Here is a 20,546-nt window from a genome sequence, read left to right as displayed (position 1 = left end):
TTTTTAGCTCAAAGGGGGGTGAGCAAATTTGGTCAAAGTCCAACAATCATTTGACATGTGGTACAAATGACATTAGTAATAAAGAAAATTTTCTCCCCACACCTCCTTTGCCCACAAATTTCAATTTTAAGATTTAATATCTTAAAATGAGTCATTGATATTTGAGACCACATGGATCATCACATTCATAATCTAACACTACAACTATTTAAGTTTTATGAAAAAACTCATATTCTAAAAATTAAAAAAAAAAAAAAAAAAGTTTTTCGAATTTGATCCATGGAATTGAAAATGGATACTTATTGAATACCCAAACTTAAAATTAAAGTTCAACAATGAAAAATAATTAAAAAAAAAATAATTATAATACGTAGAATTTTGTCCTCTACAACCTTGTTGCATCGGATCACGTTTTTGAATGTCACAAGGTGATCTAATTAGAAAATTTTCATTTTCCATCGTGAGCATGAGAAAAATCTCCTCTCTTATTGCTGATGTCATTTGCGCTTCATATTAAATGATTGCTGATGTCACAGCTCAACAATCGTTTGACATGAAGAACAAATGACATCAACAATAGAGAGAAAATTTCTCTCTCCTACCTACATGTGCTATGCCAACAAATTTCAATTTTAAAATTTAAAATCTTAAAATGGATCATTGAGACCACATGGATTATCAAATTCTTAATCTAACACCACAACCTTTTAGATTTTATGAAAAAACTCATATTAAAAAAAAAACTTTTCGAATTTTTTCCATGGAATTGAAAATGGACGGCTACCGAGTACCTAAACTTAAAATTAAAATTCAATGGTGAAAAATCAATTTTTTTTTTTTTAAATTCATAGAATTTCGTCCTGTTCAACCTTGTGGCATTGGATCATGTTTTTAAGTGCCACAAGGTGATCTAATAAGGAAATTTTCATTTTCTTCTATGGAAAGGAGTGGGAAGTTTCATTTCTTATTGTTGATGTCATTTACGCCACATGTCAAATGGTGGTTGGACTGTGAACAAAAAAACAATCCTTAAGTGAACACTTTTGAGTGTTTTTTAGCTCACAATCCAATAGGCATTTGACATGTGGTGCAAATGATATCAACAATAAGAGAAAATTTCTCTTTCCTACCAACGGTGGAAAATATAAATTTCTAATTGGATCACCTTTTGGTATTCAAAACATAATCCGATGCCACAAGGTTGTAGAGGACTTAATTCTAAGAACTTTAAAAAATTATTTTATTTTTCACCGTTGAATTTTAATTTTAACTTTGGGTACTAAATAGTCGTCCATTTTAAATTCCTTGGATCAAGCTCGATATATATATAGGGAAATGTTCAGCACCCTAAGTTTTACCACACACTTTAACAAACGTTTTTTGTCCTACATGGGTTAGAAGTTTTGGAATGAGCTGATTTTTGGTGAGGATGATCTCTATGATTAGAAGATCATCCTCCCCAAAAATCAGCCAATTCCGAAATGTTTAGCCCCATGTTTACACGTTGAAAAATCGTGGACCGTCAATTTTTTGTAAATCAATTTTGATGGGGTTAGAAGTTTTGGAATGAGCTGATTTTTGGTGAGGATGATCTCCTCACCATAGAGATCATCCTCACCAAAAATCAGCTCATTCCGAAACTTCTAACCCAGGTAAGACAAAACGCGTTTGTTAAAGTGTGTGGTAAAACTTAGGGTGCCGAACGGGACCCATATATATATATATATATATATATATATATATATATATATATAAATTTTTTTAAATATGAGTTGTTTCATAAAATCTAGAAGGTTGTGATGTAAATTGATAATGTGATAATCCATGTGATCTCAATGACTCATTTTAAGATTTTAAATCTTAAGATTGAAATTTGTTGACAGAGGATGCAAGGGTAGGAGAGAGAAATTTTATCTCTATTACTGATGTCATTTGCGCCACATGTCAAACGATTGTTACGTTGTGAGCAAAAAGGCACTCCTTAGGTGAACACTCAATGTGGTGCATGATCCCTTCACAGAACTGTATAAAATTACGTAGAGAGCTTTGTAAGTTCTTTTTCGTACGACTCTTTTCGAATCGTGATAATTTAACGCTCTTTTTTATAAGTTTTTTATATACTCCCTTTATAGAACCATAAAAATTTATAAATATTTATCCTTGTGTATCTCGAAGCAATGGATCTATGATTATGTGAATGAAGCATACAAAGAGATGGAAAAAAGCATTCACGATTCATGAGAAAAATGTTTTGATTTTAAATCAAACTCACTTGTTAAGCTATTAAAAGCAGGCACTTACACGTGTTCAATTGATGGATGATAAGGAATTAAAGTATAAATTAGCCAAGCTCAATAGTGTTATTCTCATATATTAGGAAATTGGAGCTTCATTTCGAAGCTAGAAAGGCATTTAGGTACAACATTTCTTTATTTCTTTTTTCATAAAACATCTTTGCTTGATTAGAAAAAAAAAAAAAAGAGAAGGAAAACTCTCTTCATGTTGTATCCTTTCGTAGAAAACTATATATCAAACCCAAGAGAGGTTCCATCTTCCTCTATATTTCCCATCCAAGTTATATCCTCAATCCTACGCTTCCATTCTTCAACCACATGTGAGAGAGAATTATAAGAGGACTCACCTTCCTCTAAAGCTCTCAACCCACTATCTCTCATCTCCTTAACCCTATCTCTCATACCCTTCCCTTCTTCACTCTCCATCACCAATCTCACCAATCTCTCAATCTCTTCTCGTCCAACCACTCCCTTCTCTCTATCAAACTTTACCCTCACCGCCACCCCATGTTCTTCTGTCACCATCACCGCATTCATCCTTTGCTCCGCGAATAAAGGCCACGCTATCATGGGAACACCGTGGACGATGCTTTCCAACGTCGAGTTCCACCCACAGTGGTATAGAAACCCACCTGTTGACACGTGGCTCAGTATATCTATTTGTGGAGCCCACGTTGGGACTACTAAACCTACACCTTTGATCCTACTTAGAAACCCATCAGGCAAGTAATCAGAGGGATCATTGTGTTGACTTCCAACGTTGAAAAAAGCCCCTGATGACCGAGCTTCTTCAGGTCTTCTAATCACCCAAATGAATCGTTGCTGACTCAACTCCAACCCAAACGCCAACTCAGTGACCTGGTTTAGTGACATGGTCCCACCACTCCCAAACGAGACAAAAAGTACCGACTCACGTGGTTGCATGTCTAGCCACGTCATCAACTCGCTTTCGGATTTTACAAGTTCTTGTTTATCTGATCTTATAAGTGGACCCACTGCATGGACACGTGGAGTAGGTATCTGCCGTAGTATTGGGTCTTCCTCCAAGGCTTTAAGTGATTTGGGTTCAAAATCTTGACACGTGTTAACCAGAATTCCATCGGCCATAGGGAACCTACTTGCCTGGTGTAACAAACACTTGTATCCATCAGCTTTCCGATTCCGAACTGGGTCAATCAGGTCATCCACTCGTATTTCGTTGCAACCTGGGATTTGAAGCGGTTCCTCGAGATCAACATACTCTCCATCGATCTGTCGATCAAGGGTCGGCAAGTACATCATGAACAAGAGCAGTTTCGCTGGAGAAGTGAAGAAAATGTACTTTGGGATTGATAGCTTCTCGGCAATGTCGAAGGCATCCGTCCCAAAGAGGTCGGTAACTAGGACAGTTGGCCGAGTTGAGTTAGCAATAACCGATTCGATGATGGGGAGAGATTCTCTCATAATTATCGAGATACGAGTTTCGGGTTTTGTGTCTTCTTTGACAAGGTCAGAAATGTTTACTGGGGGAAGGTCAACAATTTGGAGACCATTGGGGATGGTCATGGAGTGAAGGAGTTTGGTTTGGACAGCTGAAGCTTCAGTATTGAGGATGAGGAAGGTGACGTGGCAGTCATGAAGGGTGACTAGGCGCTTAGCAAGCTCGAGATGGGGGATGACGTGGCCAATTCCGGGGCAAGGGAAAATTGTTACGTGCAGTTTCATGGTGTAGATATGTTTTTATGCTTTATTTGCATCGCCTATTTGAGTCTAAGTTCTATTTATAGATGAATCATGATAATCTGATTAGCCCACTTGGCACACTCAATCAACTCTCCTGATGTGACAGGATCGGGAACCTGGAGATTTATACATACACCTTGTTGTATAAAACTACACCTCCATATAAAAATGAGTATCCCGATGGAATTGTGTATCTCGAGACGTGCATATTTACGATTTATCATAGCAAGAGAGTCCATTGAGTGTGCCATATGGGCTAATTAGATTATCATGATTCTTCATTGGAGTCATGATAAAATGACTGACCAAGAGACATACTCAAATGACTTCGTGACAATACAAGTTTGGGTACAGTAGATTTGAACGCCTTGGGATACATGAATGCACTTTCCCATAAAATAGTGTATCCCGAGACACACAGATCTACGATTCCTGAACTTGTCCCCATCATTGAGTCATTTGAGAGAGGACAAAAGGTTCTATTGTTTGAATGAGAATAAGTTCAAAAATAATGAAGTAAGAATAAGAATAATTATCTGCATGATCCTTAGTGTCGGTCTTATTTATGAGAAAATTACTTAATGGATCCTAACAAAGTGATAAATATCCTCTAATTTTTGAAAAATTTTAAAGTATCTAAAATACACTTTTTTCATTTGATTAATATCATTAAAAATAGATTTATTTATAATATATAATAATTTGAATGAGCTTTTCAATGATGATTATCATCTATTCTAATGATTTGTAACGGTAACTGATGAACGATACACAATATACACACTTTCAATTTATTCCAATGATTAACAGATGAGGAATATCATATTTGTAGATTTAGAGATCTAGACGTAATTTCATATTGAGTATATGTTTCATTATTATCTATGCGTTTCAAGTATTAAAGAGCTCGACTCATTAAAAGTTAGCAAGCTCTAAATTATGAGTAAATCACTCTTTATTTGTCATTCGTCATCAGAATAAATTATAAGTTACATCTAAATCTTCAAAATTATGAATATTTCATTCTCCGCTCGTCCTTTGCTACACTAATTGTAAATGATTCATAAAAGAGTTTGAAAAAAGAAGTTTTGGTTACTTTAAAATTTATGTTGAAGCGACCATTATTGTTAACTTACCCTAAAAAAATTGGGGGTATTTAGAAAGATAACCTTATATTAGGATATCAATTTGAGAAAGAGTTGTGATAATCTGATCACCCCACGTGGCATACCAATTGATTTTCTTGACGCGACATGTATGAGAACCGTAGATATGTAGTCTTCGAGATTCACAACTGCACATCTCCATAAAAATGCAATTGTGTACCCAAGGAGTACAGATCTACTCTTCTAACACATATCACGTCAAGGGGAGTCGATTTAGTATGCCACGTGGGGTAGTCAAATTATCCCGATTCTTTGAGAAACTATGGATGGGACTAAAGATTTGGTTGGCTGTAAGTGAAGAAAGAATAAAAGAACTTCACATGTGGGGGCATTGGCATTATTAGATGCTTCAATTGTCAACTTGGCTCTATTCGATTCCTATCGTCTCAAGGAAGGAATTGAAGGAAGGGGAGAGAGAGAGAGAGAGAGTGGACCCGGCCACCCAATTGATATAACTCAAGCCCAAGCCAATCCCTTTAATTTAATATCTCTGGCCCAACCCATACGAAGAATTAAATGGGTCTTGATATGCTATCCAAATCCGATCCATCGAGGGTTAGAACTGGCCCTTGCCCAACAAGCACTATCAGCCATATATAACATTAAAACAGGGTTGCAAAATTTTAGGAATTTTTATCTTCAAATTCAAAGATTTGCATTCTCATATGAACCTTTTACCTATTTCACCTAAATGCTTATGGAGGTTTAGATTTTATTATTATTATTATTATTACCGGGGGTATCCCTGTAAACATCAGACTGGGCCCGTATTTGGGCTTTGCCCATTTCATAGACCATGGTCTTGTCCAAGGACTAGTCTCAGGGCACATGCAATGCATGTACATGACACACACCAGGTAAGTGAGGGAGCACCCTCCTGGGTGGCCCCTGAGGAATTCATGCCCATAATGGGTATCGAACTCATGACCTACGGAGATGAACAGCTTATCGGTCCAAAATTTCCATTGAGCCAACTGGGTTGGTTTAGATTATTTTTATGACCAAATGGTTTGAACTCTAGCATATGGTACTATACCTTTAACCTCAAGCCTGGTCTTCACGAACAATGGACCTATAAAATCTGGCCCAATTTATGTTTAGAAGCAAGCGTAAGTCTGTACCTTATTGGCCCATGTTTCTATAAAGGCCCATGTTATGGTCAAACCCATTCCATGGTGGGGCAGGCTAGGCCCAAAATCAGCCCATTGACAAGGCGCATTTCTTGTAGAGAGAATGAGATGGCTTTTCCACCATAGAGTTGCAACCATGATTTTAAGAACTGAATTTTAGGATTGGATCGGCACCCTTCAAATCGGTTTGAACCAGCCGATTAGTTTGGATCCACTGACTCAAACCCTTCCAACATGGTTCAAATCTATTCAACACTTATACTGCAATTAAATGGCCTAGTTTCCATAGAAAAAGCCGAGTTTGAATTGGTCGCCAGAGGTAAAACTCGATTGGCGCATTTTGTTACGACTCACTCGAGTCAAATCGGACACGACCGAGTTTCAAAACCATGGTTAAGCCTACATTAGTTAATTAATTATCGAGTCACCAACTTGGGTGAAAAAGGTTGGGGTTGATGGAAGGTTGGTGGCAATGTAAAGGGGCATTAAACCATCATTACTTGTGTCACTCTCACCAACCTATGATTGTTCTGGTCTGTTTGGTTGCTGGGATAACTATATTCTAGATACACCATAATCATAGTAGGTATTGGTGTTTATTGTTTGCCATTGTGATCCAGTCCATGGATACCCATTCAATTGAAATTGAAAATCCTGATTCTTGATTCCTTTTTAATGGTCATTCTATTTTAGTTAGACTACTACTATCATAAGAGCCAGCCCTGGATATGAGAGTGTAATCTTGACTCTTGAGTCTAGACAGTGATAAAGATATATCTACAACCAAACAATCCCTCTATGTTGGACAAACTTCTCTAACCACCGACATTAATTGAAGTTTGTAAGAGAGAAAGCAGAAGCTGTATCCAATCAAAATGACAAACAATTGATTGTTCAATCTTGACTGCGGCTCCCACTTTGTGTCCCCTAACAACTCATGATCTAGATACTTCGATGGATCATATTAGACCCGGAAATCCAAACACCAGAGACATGGATCAAGGATTTGATATGTAATAAGTGAGCGATCGTGAATATGGTCTAGAACCTAATTTTCTACGAGAGAACAAAACATATTTAAAGTTGATTGTCATTTTATTCAAAAAAAAATTATATAAATTTCTTAATTAAAGATCAATAATTAATTGAGTTTTTCATATAATTCGATGCTTTTTTAGGTTGATTAGATCAATTTTTTGAGTTGACTCGATAAGTTGGTTCCATCTAATAATTTAGGTTATGTTTGATAACGCTGTCAATTTTTTATGTCAAATTTTACAATTAAAAATAATTGTAAAAAGTTAGAACACTAAAAATTTTGTTTGATAGAATATTGTAAAAAGTATTGTAATATTTACTAAAATTTGATAATTATTATTTGAAACTGTTGCTGGATTCTATTGTATTTCGATAAAATGATCATAATACCCTTAATATTGATAATGCACCAAATTTTAGAAAATTTTGATTTATTCATCTATTAAATTAAAATGACTAACAAATTCTAGATTTCATAAAATAAAAAATAAAAATAAAAATTGTAAACCCACAAAATCCAAATTAAAAATTACTAACAATTATGGTTTGCCCAAATCATTTGGAAAAGAATACTAATCTATCTTTCAAATACATTGAGTACAAAATCTAAACAAGTTATTCATGTTGAATTCTTCATAAAACAATATATTTAACAAAGCTTACATCAAAATTGAATTAAAAAAATAAAAAAAAGGAATTTTACTTACTTATGGAGCAGATCTGAGTTCAAGTCAATATACAGTGCTGATCTGAGTTTGTACTAGTGTTTTTCATCGATTGGAGCACGCAACGACAATGAAAATGGTGACAATGGTTGTTGGGTTGAAGGTAAGGGTTGTGTAGGGTTCTGTTGACAAAGAAGAGGATTAAATGAAATTATGATATAAATTATAATTGTAGAAAACATTGAGTGTCATTTCAAGTCAACCATTTTTAAGGTGTTAGCTTCTCCCGCAAACACACTTAGAACAAGCACCCTTTAGCCTTTTTTCGTATTTGCGCTTTTCATTATCAAACGTCAATCACCTTTTGAAAAGCATTTTAAAGCCGCAAAAGCTAAAAAGAAAAAAAAAGAAAAAAAAACAGGTTGAAAATCGCTATCAAACACTGTCTTAATTTTGTCATCAAGTCACTTTGAAATCTAATCAAGTTTAGGGGTGCAACTTGATTTGGTTCAAATTGATAAATTTGAGTTGTTTTAGTTCGATTTTGAACAAGTTTCGTTTCAATTCAATTCAATTAGGTTAGGAAAATGTAGAACTGATCAATTTGATTCAATTATTGATTCAAGATTGGTATAAAATCGAATTCCTAATAAAATAAATAATAAAATAAAATATTATTATGAATTGCAGCATAAAAGAAGGTGGTGGATGATTGATTATTTCATTTTTCGGTTCTTATTTTGCTAAACAGACCGACTTAGGCCGATTTGATTTGGAGTTGGCCCTACAAAGTTGATTCGACTTGGCTCGAGTTGTTTTAAAGCCATGGTTGAAGGCTTTTAGGCTTGGAGCACGTTGTTTGGAACATAGCGTAGGACCCATTCATGGCGGTAATGTACGGGTTCCACCACATTACTGTCATAACGGTGATACTTTTGACTCTTACGGCCTTTTAATGGTCAACCTTAACTGCTTTTACTAGATGGTAGGCCCCTTCTATCATCGTGCAAGCAGAGCATTGCTCTGTTTTCATTAGTGAGATATTTAAAGCTTTTTTTTTTTTTTTTTTCGGATTTAAAAAAAGCTCACAAGTGGGGCCCACCACCTAACTTTATACCTTCGTCCCCTACTCAATCCCGAGGCGTTTGAGGCGCATATTTCGGAAATTGGATGTTTTGTTTGGTTTTTTTTATTTGTAAGACTATTTTACCCTTATTCCAGTTTTTGTAATCGGATCCGGGTCGGATTGAGCTTGATTTGAGATCAAATAAGAATTGAATCATGTTTGAATTGGAATCGAACCGAATTTGATTTGCAAAATGTAAATAAACTTCATATATCAAAAATTGGATTTTTTTTTTTTTGGTTCAATTCTTATTTATAATAAGTCAATTTTATTATTATTCCGATTTCGCTAAACTTTATTAGGGTTAGGATTGTCGATGGAATGGATTTGATTTGATTTTGGACCAACCTGATAAAGATTGGACTTGAAATCAATTCGATAAACATAAGAGGAGAATCTTTTTGGATTGGATTCTATCGATTTCAATATTAAGATCCATACTTGATCCAATAACAATTCGATCAAATTTCATATAATATAAGAAATCTAAATAAACTTTATATGTTGCAAACTATATAGTATAATTTAAATACTTTCTCACTATATCATTTAGTTCGTCGGTTCACTCAGTTGGAATTTGGGTTCGTGGTTCGCCACTTTAGAATGAGCCGAGTTAGTGTAGGGGTAGGTAGAGATAGTTCATTTCTTGATTCCCTTTAGTTCGTTTGTGTGTACATGATTCGAGTATACAAGTCGCAATGACGATTATAATGTTAAATAAAAATTAATTAATATAATAATCTAAATTTTAAATATAAATAATAAAAGAATATAATGAATTGATTTGGTTCAATATGTCCTTGAGATTGATAACAAATCTCAAGATTTTTTTTGTATGCATCTCGAGATTTTTTTTTTTTTTTTTACTGAGGATGAAACTTAGTAAGACTTTTTCCTCGCTACGTTAGTAAGGAAAGGATTTTTCTTTTAAATCATTGCCAAGGGCATATATGTAATAAAAGAAGATAATAAAGGGAATTAACTAAACCGAAATGGTGATCGTGGATTTTAGTAATCAGCACATCATATATTTTGGCGGGGAAGACGGAGGGCATTACGGTCAAAAGAAAAAAGTTTAAATAGTTGAATCTGTGGCAACGCACCTGCTGACGATGAGTGTAGGCCAACGGTACTCTTTTGGTCTATTTATATTAGCGACCTTTCACGTGCATTGCACGTGATACTTCCGAAATTTCTACTCTAATAATGTGATGAATTGGCATTTTCTTCAAGGCTCTTACTCATTAAGAACAATGGTCACCCCATTGAAATATGAAATCCAATGGTTGAGATTTATCTTACAAAAAAGTGACACATTTTGATCGTTGGATCAAGCATTTTAACCATTGAGATTTTGTATTTTTTGTGATTCAATCGATCCCGACCAAAAAAAGGAAGTGTGGGAGATTTTGAGATTATTTTGTGTGCCCCACGTGGACTATCTTTTTACCCAAATAACACCTCAACCCTCTAGATTTCACGAGATAGATTAGATTAAAAAAATTAAAAAAATAAATCATGTTTTTGTGGTTAATCCAAAGTTTTGAAAATGGACGGCCAGCAAACTCTCAAATTTAAAATTAAAATCTTATTGTGCATATATCTTTTTTCAATATTTTTTTTGAAAGTCATAAAAGAAAATGGTGATCAATTTTGGATGCCACCGCACAAAGAGATGTGATCACGAAACCGTCCTGCTTAACTTAACACGGAAAGTCATTTGCACTACAAATAAACAAATGTCATTTACATATTGGACGACTCGTACTTCAACTAGTTCCTCGAACGGATCTCTTAGTTGTTGAGAGGGTTGTCCAAAAGCGGCATATAAGGCGTACTCGATAAAACTTACTTATAAACCAAATATAAAGATGCCGACCAGGGTTGATGTTTTCATTATTATATAATTTCTAATTTCAAGACCACAATGGATCTATGATTAGATCTTTTATTTACAACGGAATGGTATACAAAGGTAATAGATCTCAACCAATGCAATAAGATTCATGATTACACAAATCGTTAAGGATAGTTCTAGATTTGGTCCAAAACGAACGCACGATTGTAGATGATTTATTAAACCATTGAATTCAGAATATAGTACAGTAACTTATGAATGGGGAACTACCCCTTTGATGGGTGTCGCAATGGTTCGATTTGTGATATTCCTATCTATTATTTAAGAGATTTATAATTCTTTTATTTTATTGGGTGAAATTTTAATGAATTAGGTCCATAAGAGTCGTGAAGTACTGGATTTTCAAAATGTATGGATTATTTTCTCATTTAATCTTCATAGAACATTATCTGGAATTTCATAATCAATTCTCGTGATCTCAATTTTTGTTGTGATTTTGGTTGATATATGGTTGTAGGGTTATTTTCTCAACCAGACAAATCATATAGGGAGATCTTATCAATTTTGATTCAAGAGTATTACATTTCATTGACTACTTTTCGATTTCAACTTGTTCTTAAATTTATACTCATTTAGAGGTAACACATATTGAACGGAGAAGAAAATGACATTTTATCTCGACAGAGATGTCAAATTTATGTAACTCTCACTTACTTCCAAGTTTGACTCGTTGAATCTTCAATTCAATTCAATTTCTACTAAAATTTATTTTTGTTTTGGAAGGTTTCATGGATGTTAATTTCTTAAATATGATTTAAAAAATCGTCCAAGAATGGGATGGCTCAGACGAATCATCTTGATATCATTCATGAATGAGACATACAAGACAAGACAAGACATTGAAATATCATGTTTTTGAATAATATAAGTTAGATTGATTTAACTTCAATAATACGGGAAAGAAGCAAATCTAAAGAAGATGACAATTTGGCAAATAAAAAAAGGACAAAAAAAAGATCTTTTGTGAACTTGTGATGTATGCATTCTTCTTAAATATTAACCGAGACAACAAAATATAATGCTCTTAAAGCACATAACTTAGATTTGAAGAAGATGACAATTTTTGCAAATAAAAAAATGACAAAAGAAGAAGATATTTTGTGAACTTGTGAGGTATGCGTTCTTCTTAAATATTAATCGAGTTAATTTTGTTGTCTTATATATCCAACGAGTCAGTATGAAGAACGAGTCACATTGTAGTTCACGGTTCTCGTGTGTTTATGTGATAGACTAGTTTTAAAAGAAAGTTTATATTACCATACCAACTTTTACTAATAACACACCAATCTTTTTGAAATTAAGGTGAATCTCAATTTCGTCTGTTGAATATGATGAAATTTTGATTTCGATACACTGTTTATTTTAAGTCCCAAAATATGTTTTTACAGTGAATTCGTCATTTTTATAATCTATGAATTTATTAATGAAAAACTAGCGGATGTTCTTGTTGATAATTTATCAACGAATTCGTTGATCATAAAAGTGATGAAATGAAAAGACATGTTTTGGGGAAAATCCCTTGAAATTAAGCAGTTGTGTTCTACATATGTATGGTGTGTTATAAGTAAAAGTGTGGCAATAACAGCTTTCTTTTGAAACCATGGCTTCGAGTGGCGAGTGGAAGCCACACCCAAGCTGAGCTTCCTGCGCCGCTAAATCTCTCTCTCTCTCTCTCCTGCTTTCTTGGGATCTCTCCCTGTTCTGCTGCCCGAAGCCTTCGAATCTTCAGTTTCATTCTAAATGAATGAATGTAGGTCCTCTCTCTTCTGCAACTCTCTCTTTCTCTCTCTCTACAGACTCTGTTCAGATTTCAGAACCATAACAATCAAAAACCCATCTTTCAACTTTCCTGAAATGCCAGATAGAGCTCTCACTCTGTTCCTTTATCAGCCAAACAATCCCTTTTAGAATCTCTCTCTCTCAAAAAACTATCTCTCCAACCATGAAAAACAAAACACACCACAAACTTCACCTCCCCAATCCCTGTAACGGCTACAGTAGCGAAAGTAGTTCTTCCAGCTCTCCTTCCTCCCCTCGCAATCATCATCCCTCAAGAGGCCCATATTACAGGCGTCGTCTTCGATCGAAGTCTCATCGCGATAATTTCTTCTACAGCATTCTCTCACGTCGAAATTTCCGAATTTTCTTAGTTCTACCACTGCTTTACATCCCTGGTTTGATCATCTGTGTTGGAACTTATTCCCTCATTTTAAGACCGAATCCAATTCCTGGGTCTGTCTACCAAAGTCCCAAGATTTTTTATAAGCTCTGGCCTGAAATTCAGTCTGATAATGCATCTGCAATTGAGGTTTGTGCATTTGAGTTTTCGTTAACTTTTTCCTGAATGTTGAGTTTGATTGTGAAATTGAGTTGTTCTGTTTTTTTTTTTTTTTTTTTTCAATGCTTGTTTTTTTTTTTTTTTTTTTGGTGAAATTCATCAATTTTTGTTGAGTTCTGGATTTGAAAGATGGAGGGTAAATTCGTTTTTTTTTTAAAGAGAAATCAGTCTGTAATGCATCTGCTAGCGAGGTTTGTACATTGGGTATTTGTTAATTTTTCCTGAATTTGAGTTTGATTGTGAAATTAGGTTCTTCTGTTTCTTTCAATGCTATTGTTTTGATTTTTTTTTTTTGGGAGGCGCGGGGGGAGGGGCGAAATTCATGAATTTTTGTTGGGTTCTGCATTTGCAAGATTGGGAAATATATATATATGTTAAAAAAAAGAGTCGGTGATGCATCTGCAATTGAGGTTTACCTATTTTTCTTGTTTTTTTGTACAGTAGTTTTTCTCAATTGTTCCTGAATTTGAGTTTGATTATGAATTGGTTGTTCTGTTTCTTTCAATGCTTTGCAACATTCATGATTTTTTCTTCAGTTCTGCATCTGAAAGATAGGACAAGAAAATTCGGATAGTGCATCTGCCGTTGCGGTTAGCTGATTTTTTCTCAATTGTTCCTGAATTTGAGTTCGATTGTGAAATTGGGTTGTTCTGTTTCTTTCAATGCTTTTGTTTTTTGTTGAAATTCATCAATTTTTGTTGAGTTCTGAATTGGGACATTGGAAAAAACAGTTGTCTATTTTGATGTTTTATTGCTTGAATTTGAACTGTTCCTAAATGAGGTTTGAGGAGACAAATGAGTAGAGAAGTCTCATAATTGGGTTTGTATTTGGAGAAATTCGAAAATGGAAATTTTTGTAAATCTTCCTGGATAGTAGTGGAGATTTCTACAAATTGGCTTAAGCTTTGAAATTATGATTTTGTCAAAATAGTTCTTGTTTATACATTATGAGATATGTGGAATTCAGGATTCTGGTTTATTGGATTTGACTATTACTCGAAGTCTGATTCCTATGATCTTTAAGCTGTATTCTACTTATATTTGATCCATTATCATATAACCCTGGTTCAAAATCTTGTTTCTTCACCTAATGTCTTGGCTGAGACATTGGAGGCTTGTCTTTTATATGTCTCAATTTGTCTCGTAATGTCTCAGTGAACATTTCTCATTTTTTCAGCAATTGAGTTATACCTCGAGACCAAGATTTTAATCGCGACTTTTACTACGTAATCTGGGAAGAAACAGTCTCTTGTTATAGAAGAAGCTATATTGCATTTTGATGGTTTATATATATTTTTTAATATGTATGCATGATCCCCTTGTAGTTGTCTGCAGTGTGGAGACAAAATAAAAGGCTGAAAGAACTGAAACCTTGTTCAAATACTACCTCTGGAAAACACTCAGGTATAATCTCTTGTTACCATGAATTTAGGTGGTTTTAGCCTTACAAGCCTCTAAATTGTCTTAGCTTGAGCAAGTTTCCTAAAAATTACAAACACCAAGAAGAAAAAAATCAAGAAATGTGAACGACTTAGATCATTTTTTGCGCTGAAAAAAGAATGAGAAAACATATTGATTTCGTATGGAAAACTAACGTTTAACATTAATTTTCAGGGTCCCCTGAGCCTAGTGGTTATTTGATTGTGGAGGCTAATGGTGGTCTCAATCAACAGCGCTCGTCGGTACGTAATTTCTCTCTGTCTTTATTTCCACCTTGTTGCAAGAATTATTACATCCAAGACAACTTCGAAAAGTAGTATTGATTTCTCATTTTAAAGTTACAGCTCAAATATTTGAGATAATCTCAGAAATATATCTTAAGAGTTATCAAAAGGCTAATTGGGTTTTAAAAAAAAACTGAACGTCTTGTATGATGGTGTTAATTTTGCAATATGTTAGGTTGAATTTTCTTTTCTATAAATCTTACGAACTATACTGTATAGAATTTCCAAATGAGTCGTGATTTTCTGACGTCCCCTCTAACACATGCCCCCATACGCTCCCTGACGTGGCATGAGCAAGAACCATAGATTTGTTTCCCTCAGGATGCAAACTGTACATCCCCATAAATATGTGTGGTTGTGTATCCCGAGGAAAGGAATCTATGGTTCTAGCACATGCCACGTCAGGGGGTGTGTGTCAGAGGGGACCATCAGAAAACCATTATTCTTTCCAAATATCACCCACCCCACCCCCCACCAAAAAGAGAGAGAGAGAGAGAGAACCAAAAAATTCCTGGAAATGCAATCTATAATTGTGTCTAAAATAGTAACTTGACATTTTCATGATCCAAAGTTTCTTTTCAGGTATGCCAATTACCAAACATGATGCCCACAATGATTTTCTATATATGTTATTGAAATTAGTTCTTCAAACTTGTAAAATTTTCTGCTGGCAGATCTGCAATGCAGTGGCTGTTGCAGGGCTTTTAAATGCAATACTTGTCATCCCTCACTTCAATTTCCACAATGTTTGGAAGGACCCAAGGTGAGTAACAATGTTTTGAAATAGAACATAAACTTGTAACTATGAATTATTAAGTGGTAAAGTTCTATAGTCATGGTAGAGGTTCAGCCTCTTCATTGAAATCGTTAAGGATCAAGATCATTGATTTTTCCTCTAGTAATTTCTGTACTTTTTTTTTGGTTGCAATTTGTAGTGGGTTTGAAGATATTTATGATGAGAACCATTTCATATCCACACTCGAGGGTTATGTGACGGTGGTCAGAGAGTTACCCAACATTTTGATGGAAAGATACGATTACAACATCAGTAATGTACCAAACGTCAGAGTCAGAGGTTGGGCGCCAGTTAGTTATTATCTTGAAGAAGTTCACCCTATCTTGCTCAAGGAAGGGTATGCCTTGAACTGTTACTTCCTCTTCCACTATGAGATCATCTCTTCATATGTTCAACTTTATGTCTTTCTTTTGTTTGATTATAGACACAAAGACTTTACCTTACACTTGCTAGCATATATTTATATGATAAATTTATGGGAGTCTTTATAATTTTCCATTTTCTCTAAGGATTGTCATTTGAGGATCTCCAAATGTATGGTTGAGATGGGAGAAAAAAATTGTTTTCCTAGGGATCAGTATAGGTTTCCTTGGGATCTGTTTTTCTTGAGAATCCCTAGGAACACCTTCTATCTCAACTGTTCATCTGATGGAGACCTCAAATGTAATTTGAGGGAAGTATTTCCTTTCTTCAAAGGGATCTCCATGCCCATGTTTGTATTATTACATTTACAAACCTAAGACATCAAGAAAATGTGATACAATCTTCACAAAATTTGGGGATCTAGAAATACAATTGTGTACCAAGATTCTACAAATTGCGTAGGGGTTCGTTCTCCTACTTTGCTAACATTAAAGAGCCAAATTAAATGACTAAGCGCAAAAAGTAAATGAAAGTAACCTTAAAATAAATAATAAAATTTATGTTGAAAATACAATGATCTGCTAAAACTAGAGAAAAAAGGACAAACCTTTGAGAACTTTCAGCACGTTTATATAAATGTGGGTACAATTGCGATGTTTGTTTTAGATGATCAAACAGCTAATTTCCTTCTAGGAGTCTTATCTTTGTGTGCATCTATTTACGATCATATTTTAATTTGTATGATATCTACTCGGGTCCATTTAGACTTGGTTTTCACTTGTTTCAGGGTTATCCGGATAGCCCCTTTTGCAAACAGATTGGCGATGCAAATTCCACCCAATATCCAATTTCTTAGATGCCTGGCTAACTATAAGGCATTGAGATTTTCAGTTCCCATCGCAGCACTTGCAAAGCAATTAATTAACCGCATGGTTGACAAGAGCTCTAAGACTGGTGGAAAGTACATATCAGTCCACCTTCGTTTCGAAGAGGTAGCAATGCCCATCTCCTTGATATGCTGACAAAGTTTTGGATTTATAATGTGTGGTTTGTGAGGATTCATATATTTCTCTTCAATGTGTAGGACATGGTGGCCTTCTCATGCTGTGTCTATGATGGAGGGGAGACTGAAAAGTCAGAAATGGATTCTGCTCGTGAAAAAGGGTGGAGAGACAAGTTTAAACGTAAAGACCGTATAGATAGACCTGACCTAAATCGAATTAAAGGAAGATGCCCGCTGACTCCCTTGGAGGTAACTGAGTAAATCGTTTAGCTCTTATTCGGAAAAAAGAGAGATAGACACTTGATAGTTTTTTCCCCCATAAATGTATGCAATTTAAATGAGGGCCGGGTTCCATTGACTTGAGAAATGACCCACAATTGCAACCGTGAAAGCACAACATCAAACGGTTGAGATTTTATGTGAATCCCAATACTACATATCTTGTGGATAATTTTCAACTGTGAGATGCAGCGTTTACATAGTTACAATTGTGTGTCATTTCTTGAGTCAACAAACCCACCCCATAAATGATACCTGGGGGAAAGTACAAGAGGAGGTTGAGTAGACCATCCGAAAGCAAAAAGAAAATCCAAAACACAAAGATGAAAGAATTATAGAATAGGGAGTCAAGATGTTATGTTTTCATATGCACTAATGTCTGCCACATGAGAAAAGAAATCTTTAAAGAACACACCCCCTTGAAGTGTCTCTGAATTCACACCCCCCTCAAATATTAAGCCTTTGATGGCTAGAGATATTGCATTCAGGCCATTGGGTTCCTTTTTCAAAGCCCCTATTATTCTTTTACCGAAGCCCGGGTGGCTGTTGCCATCCTAGAAACTTGATAGTTTCTAAAAGATAAATTTCATCTTCTCTTGGAAAAAGCCTTTAGGAGATGATAGTTTCTCATGTATTATCCACGAATGCTCGTACTTGATACGGCCCCAATCTTTCCAATAGTAAGATGGGTTGATGCAATTTGGTCTGCCTATTGTTTTTCATACAATCGCACTGCATTGCATTCATGTCATATCTGTCCATTAACTTATCATCCATCATAATAGGTTTTAACCCTTTTTTTCTTTTACATCTTTTTCTTTGTCAGCATAGGTGGGGATGATGCTTAGGGGAATGGGTTTCGGTAACAACACTTCAATTTATCTTGCATCTGGAAAGATATACCGTGGGAAAAAGTTTTTAGCTCCTCTACTTGAGATGTTTCCTCTTCTTCAGACCAAGGAGTCCCTCGCGACTCCAGAGGAGTTAGCTTCTTTTGAGGTATTATACTTTGCCAAGTCTGCCCGTGAACACGTAAATTTGTTTCTCGTTTTTTTAAACTCCATATGTTTTATAGGGTTATTCTTCGAGGTTGGCTGCTTTGGACTACACTGTATGCTTGTTTAGTGAAGTTTTCGTGACAACCCAAGGCGGAAACTTCCCACATTTTCTAATGGGTCACAGGAGATTTCTTTATGGACATGCCAAGACCATCAAGCCTGACAAAAGCAAGCTAGCTCTTCTACTGCAGGACACCGATATCAGGCATGGTTTCAAAACTCAGTTTGATATCTCGCCTCGTCCATAGAAGAGACCGAGTTGTCTCAGACGAGTCAAGTCGTCCTGGATGAGATAACCCATTTAACTCAATTTACAATGATTTATTTATATATATATAAATGAAAATAATTATAATTTTTTTTTTAATAAAATAAGGTAGATTAGAAGATGTTTAGTCATAAAATCATGTTTTATTTATATAATAAATATTTAAATTCTAAAAATTTTAATTATTTTAACCAAAATCCCGGTTGACTCTGCTGAGTTTTGCTGACTTGGATGAGATTTTGAAATATCTGCCAAGTCATCTTGCTTATCTCGGGAGAGGGTGTGAAGGTTGGGACACCATCTATATCTGTCTCATTGCTGAATGATACCGAGATGACTCGGACAAGTAATCTTGGTCTTGGGCGAGATTTAAAACCATGATATCAGCTCATCTTTATATTGGCCCTCTCTCTCTCTCTCATCAAATTTCTACCAACATATGTATGCATATTTTCGTTTTTCAAATCTGTTAAACTTTCATCTTTGGTTTACACAGTTGGAAGGCTTTCAAAGAGCAGATGGAAGCGATGCTTGTCGAAAGTGATCGTGAGGGAAAGATGAGGACTAGAATTAGAAAGGTCAGCAAACGGTCTTCCATCTATGCATACCCATCTCAGGAATGCAGCTGTCTTCGAAGATCACCAAATTCAACGATTGCAGCAACCCTTAGTGTCCATGCACTTGACCAACAACTTGAAACCGTGATATAAACAACACAACCTTCAGGATTTCTCTTAACTTGTGTGGCTGTCACAATTGGTTAACCATTGTGATTTAAGATCCATTCATTGTTTCTTCTGTCCTCGCGTTTACTGTCATTATCATGGAACCTGTCAAGCCGAGGTGATTGGGGCGATTGGGCCCTAGAATCAGTTTAACAAAGTTCGACAAGTGGGAGGAAGTTCATCAGACCTTGTGAATGTTTGTTTCGATGCAAGGACTTTTTCTTTATATTTGTCAAATGGTGTTGATGGTGCATTGGATCAAGGGCGATTCACTTTCATGCTGATGAGTTAAGCTTGGTCAAAGTGGGTTTTTTCGGAGTGAATCCTCTATTGGACCCGAGAAACCAATGCTTCAAATGTTCTTCCTTAAAATGACAAAAACTGAAGTACCCATATTTTAGTTTTTCTGCCCTTGGAGCTATGAACCTTTGATGGTGTGAAGAACTCCATTTGGAATTCAGTTACAGAAAGTTTAATGTCTTCATTGGTCTTAGGAGGAATGGTAGGGCTATGTAACTTGGCAACAGTGTGAAAGAAAAGGGAGATAACATGTTTTCCTCTAAATCAGGAAGATCAAGAAAATGGGAGTTGACGCCACCCCAAAATCAAGATCTCCCTCCCAACTTGAAAATGACAATTATGATGATCTGTTGTGTGATGTATCTTATTTTATTTCAGAATGTTTCGATGGAACATTCAGATTCAGTTGTGAACCCTGGGAATATTTGGATTGGTTCAAAAATGATTCAGAATATTTTCAAGTGTCTTGAATCGTTTTAAAATATTTTTGACTGTCTCGTTATTTTGGCCGAGACCATCTCAAAAGAAAAAATTCCTGATTAAAATATTGCCTTGAAATGAGATTATAATCCTTGAGAAAGTTGATGTAGTCAGGTCATGAAGTGTAGCAATATAGATGGCATAAAGCTCTGA

General features: G+C 35.3%; 2 protein-coding genes across 2 annotated transcripts; one reads left to right on the top strand and one right to left on the bottom strand.

Moving 5' to 3' along the window:
• Positions 1–2,319: 2,319 nt before the first annotated feature.
• On the bottom strand, positions 2,320–4,013 carry LOC147404239 (hydroquinone glucosyltransferase-like). Its single transcript, XM_086440113.1, has one exon. It carries the CDS (start codon positions 3,996–3,998, stop codon positions 2,523–2,525), a length of 1,476 nt encoding a protein of 491 aa, XP_086296239.1. The 5' UTR covers positions 3,999–4,013; the 3' UTR covers positions 2,320–2,522.
• An 8,639-nt stretch (positions 4,014–12,652) lies between these two features.
• Positions 12,653–20,375, top strand: LOC147404238 (O-fucosyltransferase 10-like). Its single transcript, XM_086440112.1, has 10 exons — positions 12,653–13,367; positions 14,723–14,801; positions 15,012–15,079; positions 15,796–15,884; positions 16,057–16,254; positions 17,068–17,272; positions 17,365–17,532; positions 18,394–18,561; positions 18,638–18,825; positions 19,385–20,375. The coding sequence occupies exons 1-10, from the start codon at positions 13,002–13,004 to the stop codon at positions 19,596–19,598; spliced, it is 1,743 nt and encodes a 580-aa protein (XP_086296238.1). The 5' UTR covers positions 12,653–13,001; the 3' UTR covers positions 19,599–20,375.
• The last annotated feature ends 171 nt before the right edge of the window (positions 20,376–20,546 follow it).

The sequence above is a fragment of the Akebia trifoliata genome, chromosome 4 (genome assembly GCF_017979445.1).
Source record: "Akebia trifoliata isolate Shusen 1 chromosome 4, ASM1797944v1, whole genome shotgun sequence".
Classification (NCBI taxonomy): Eukaryota; Viridiplantae; Streptophyta; class Magnoliopsida; order Ranunculales; family Lardizabalaceae; genus Akebia; species Akebia trifoliata.
The sequence above is the reverse complement of the archived record's forward strand: the minus strand, read 5'-3'. Positions and strand labels throughout refer to the sequence as shown.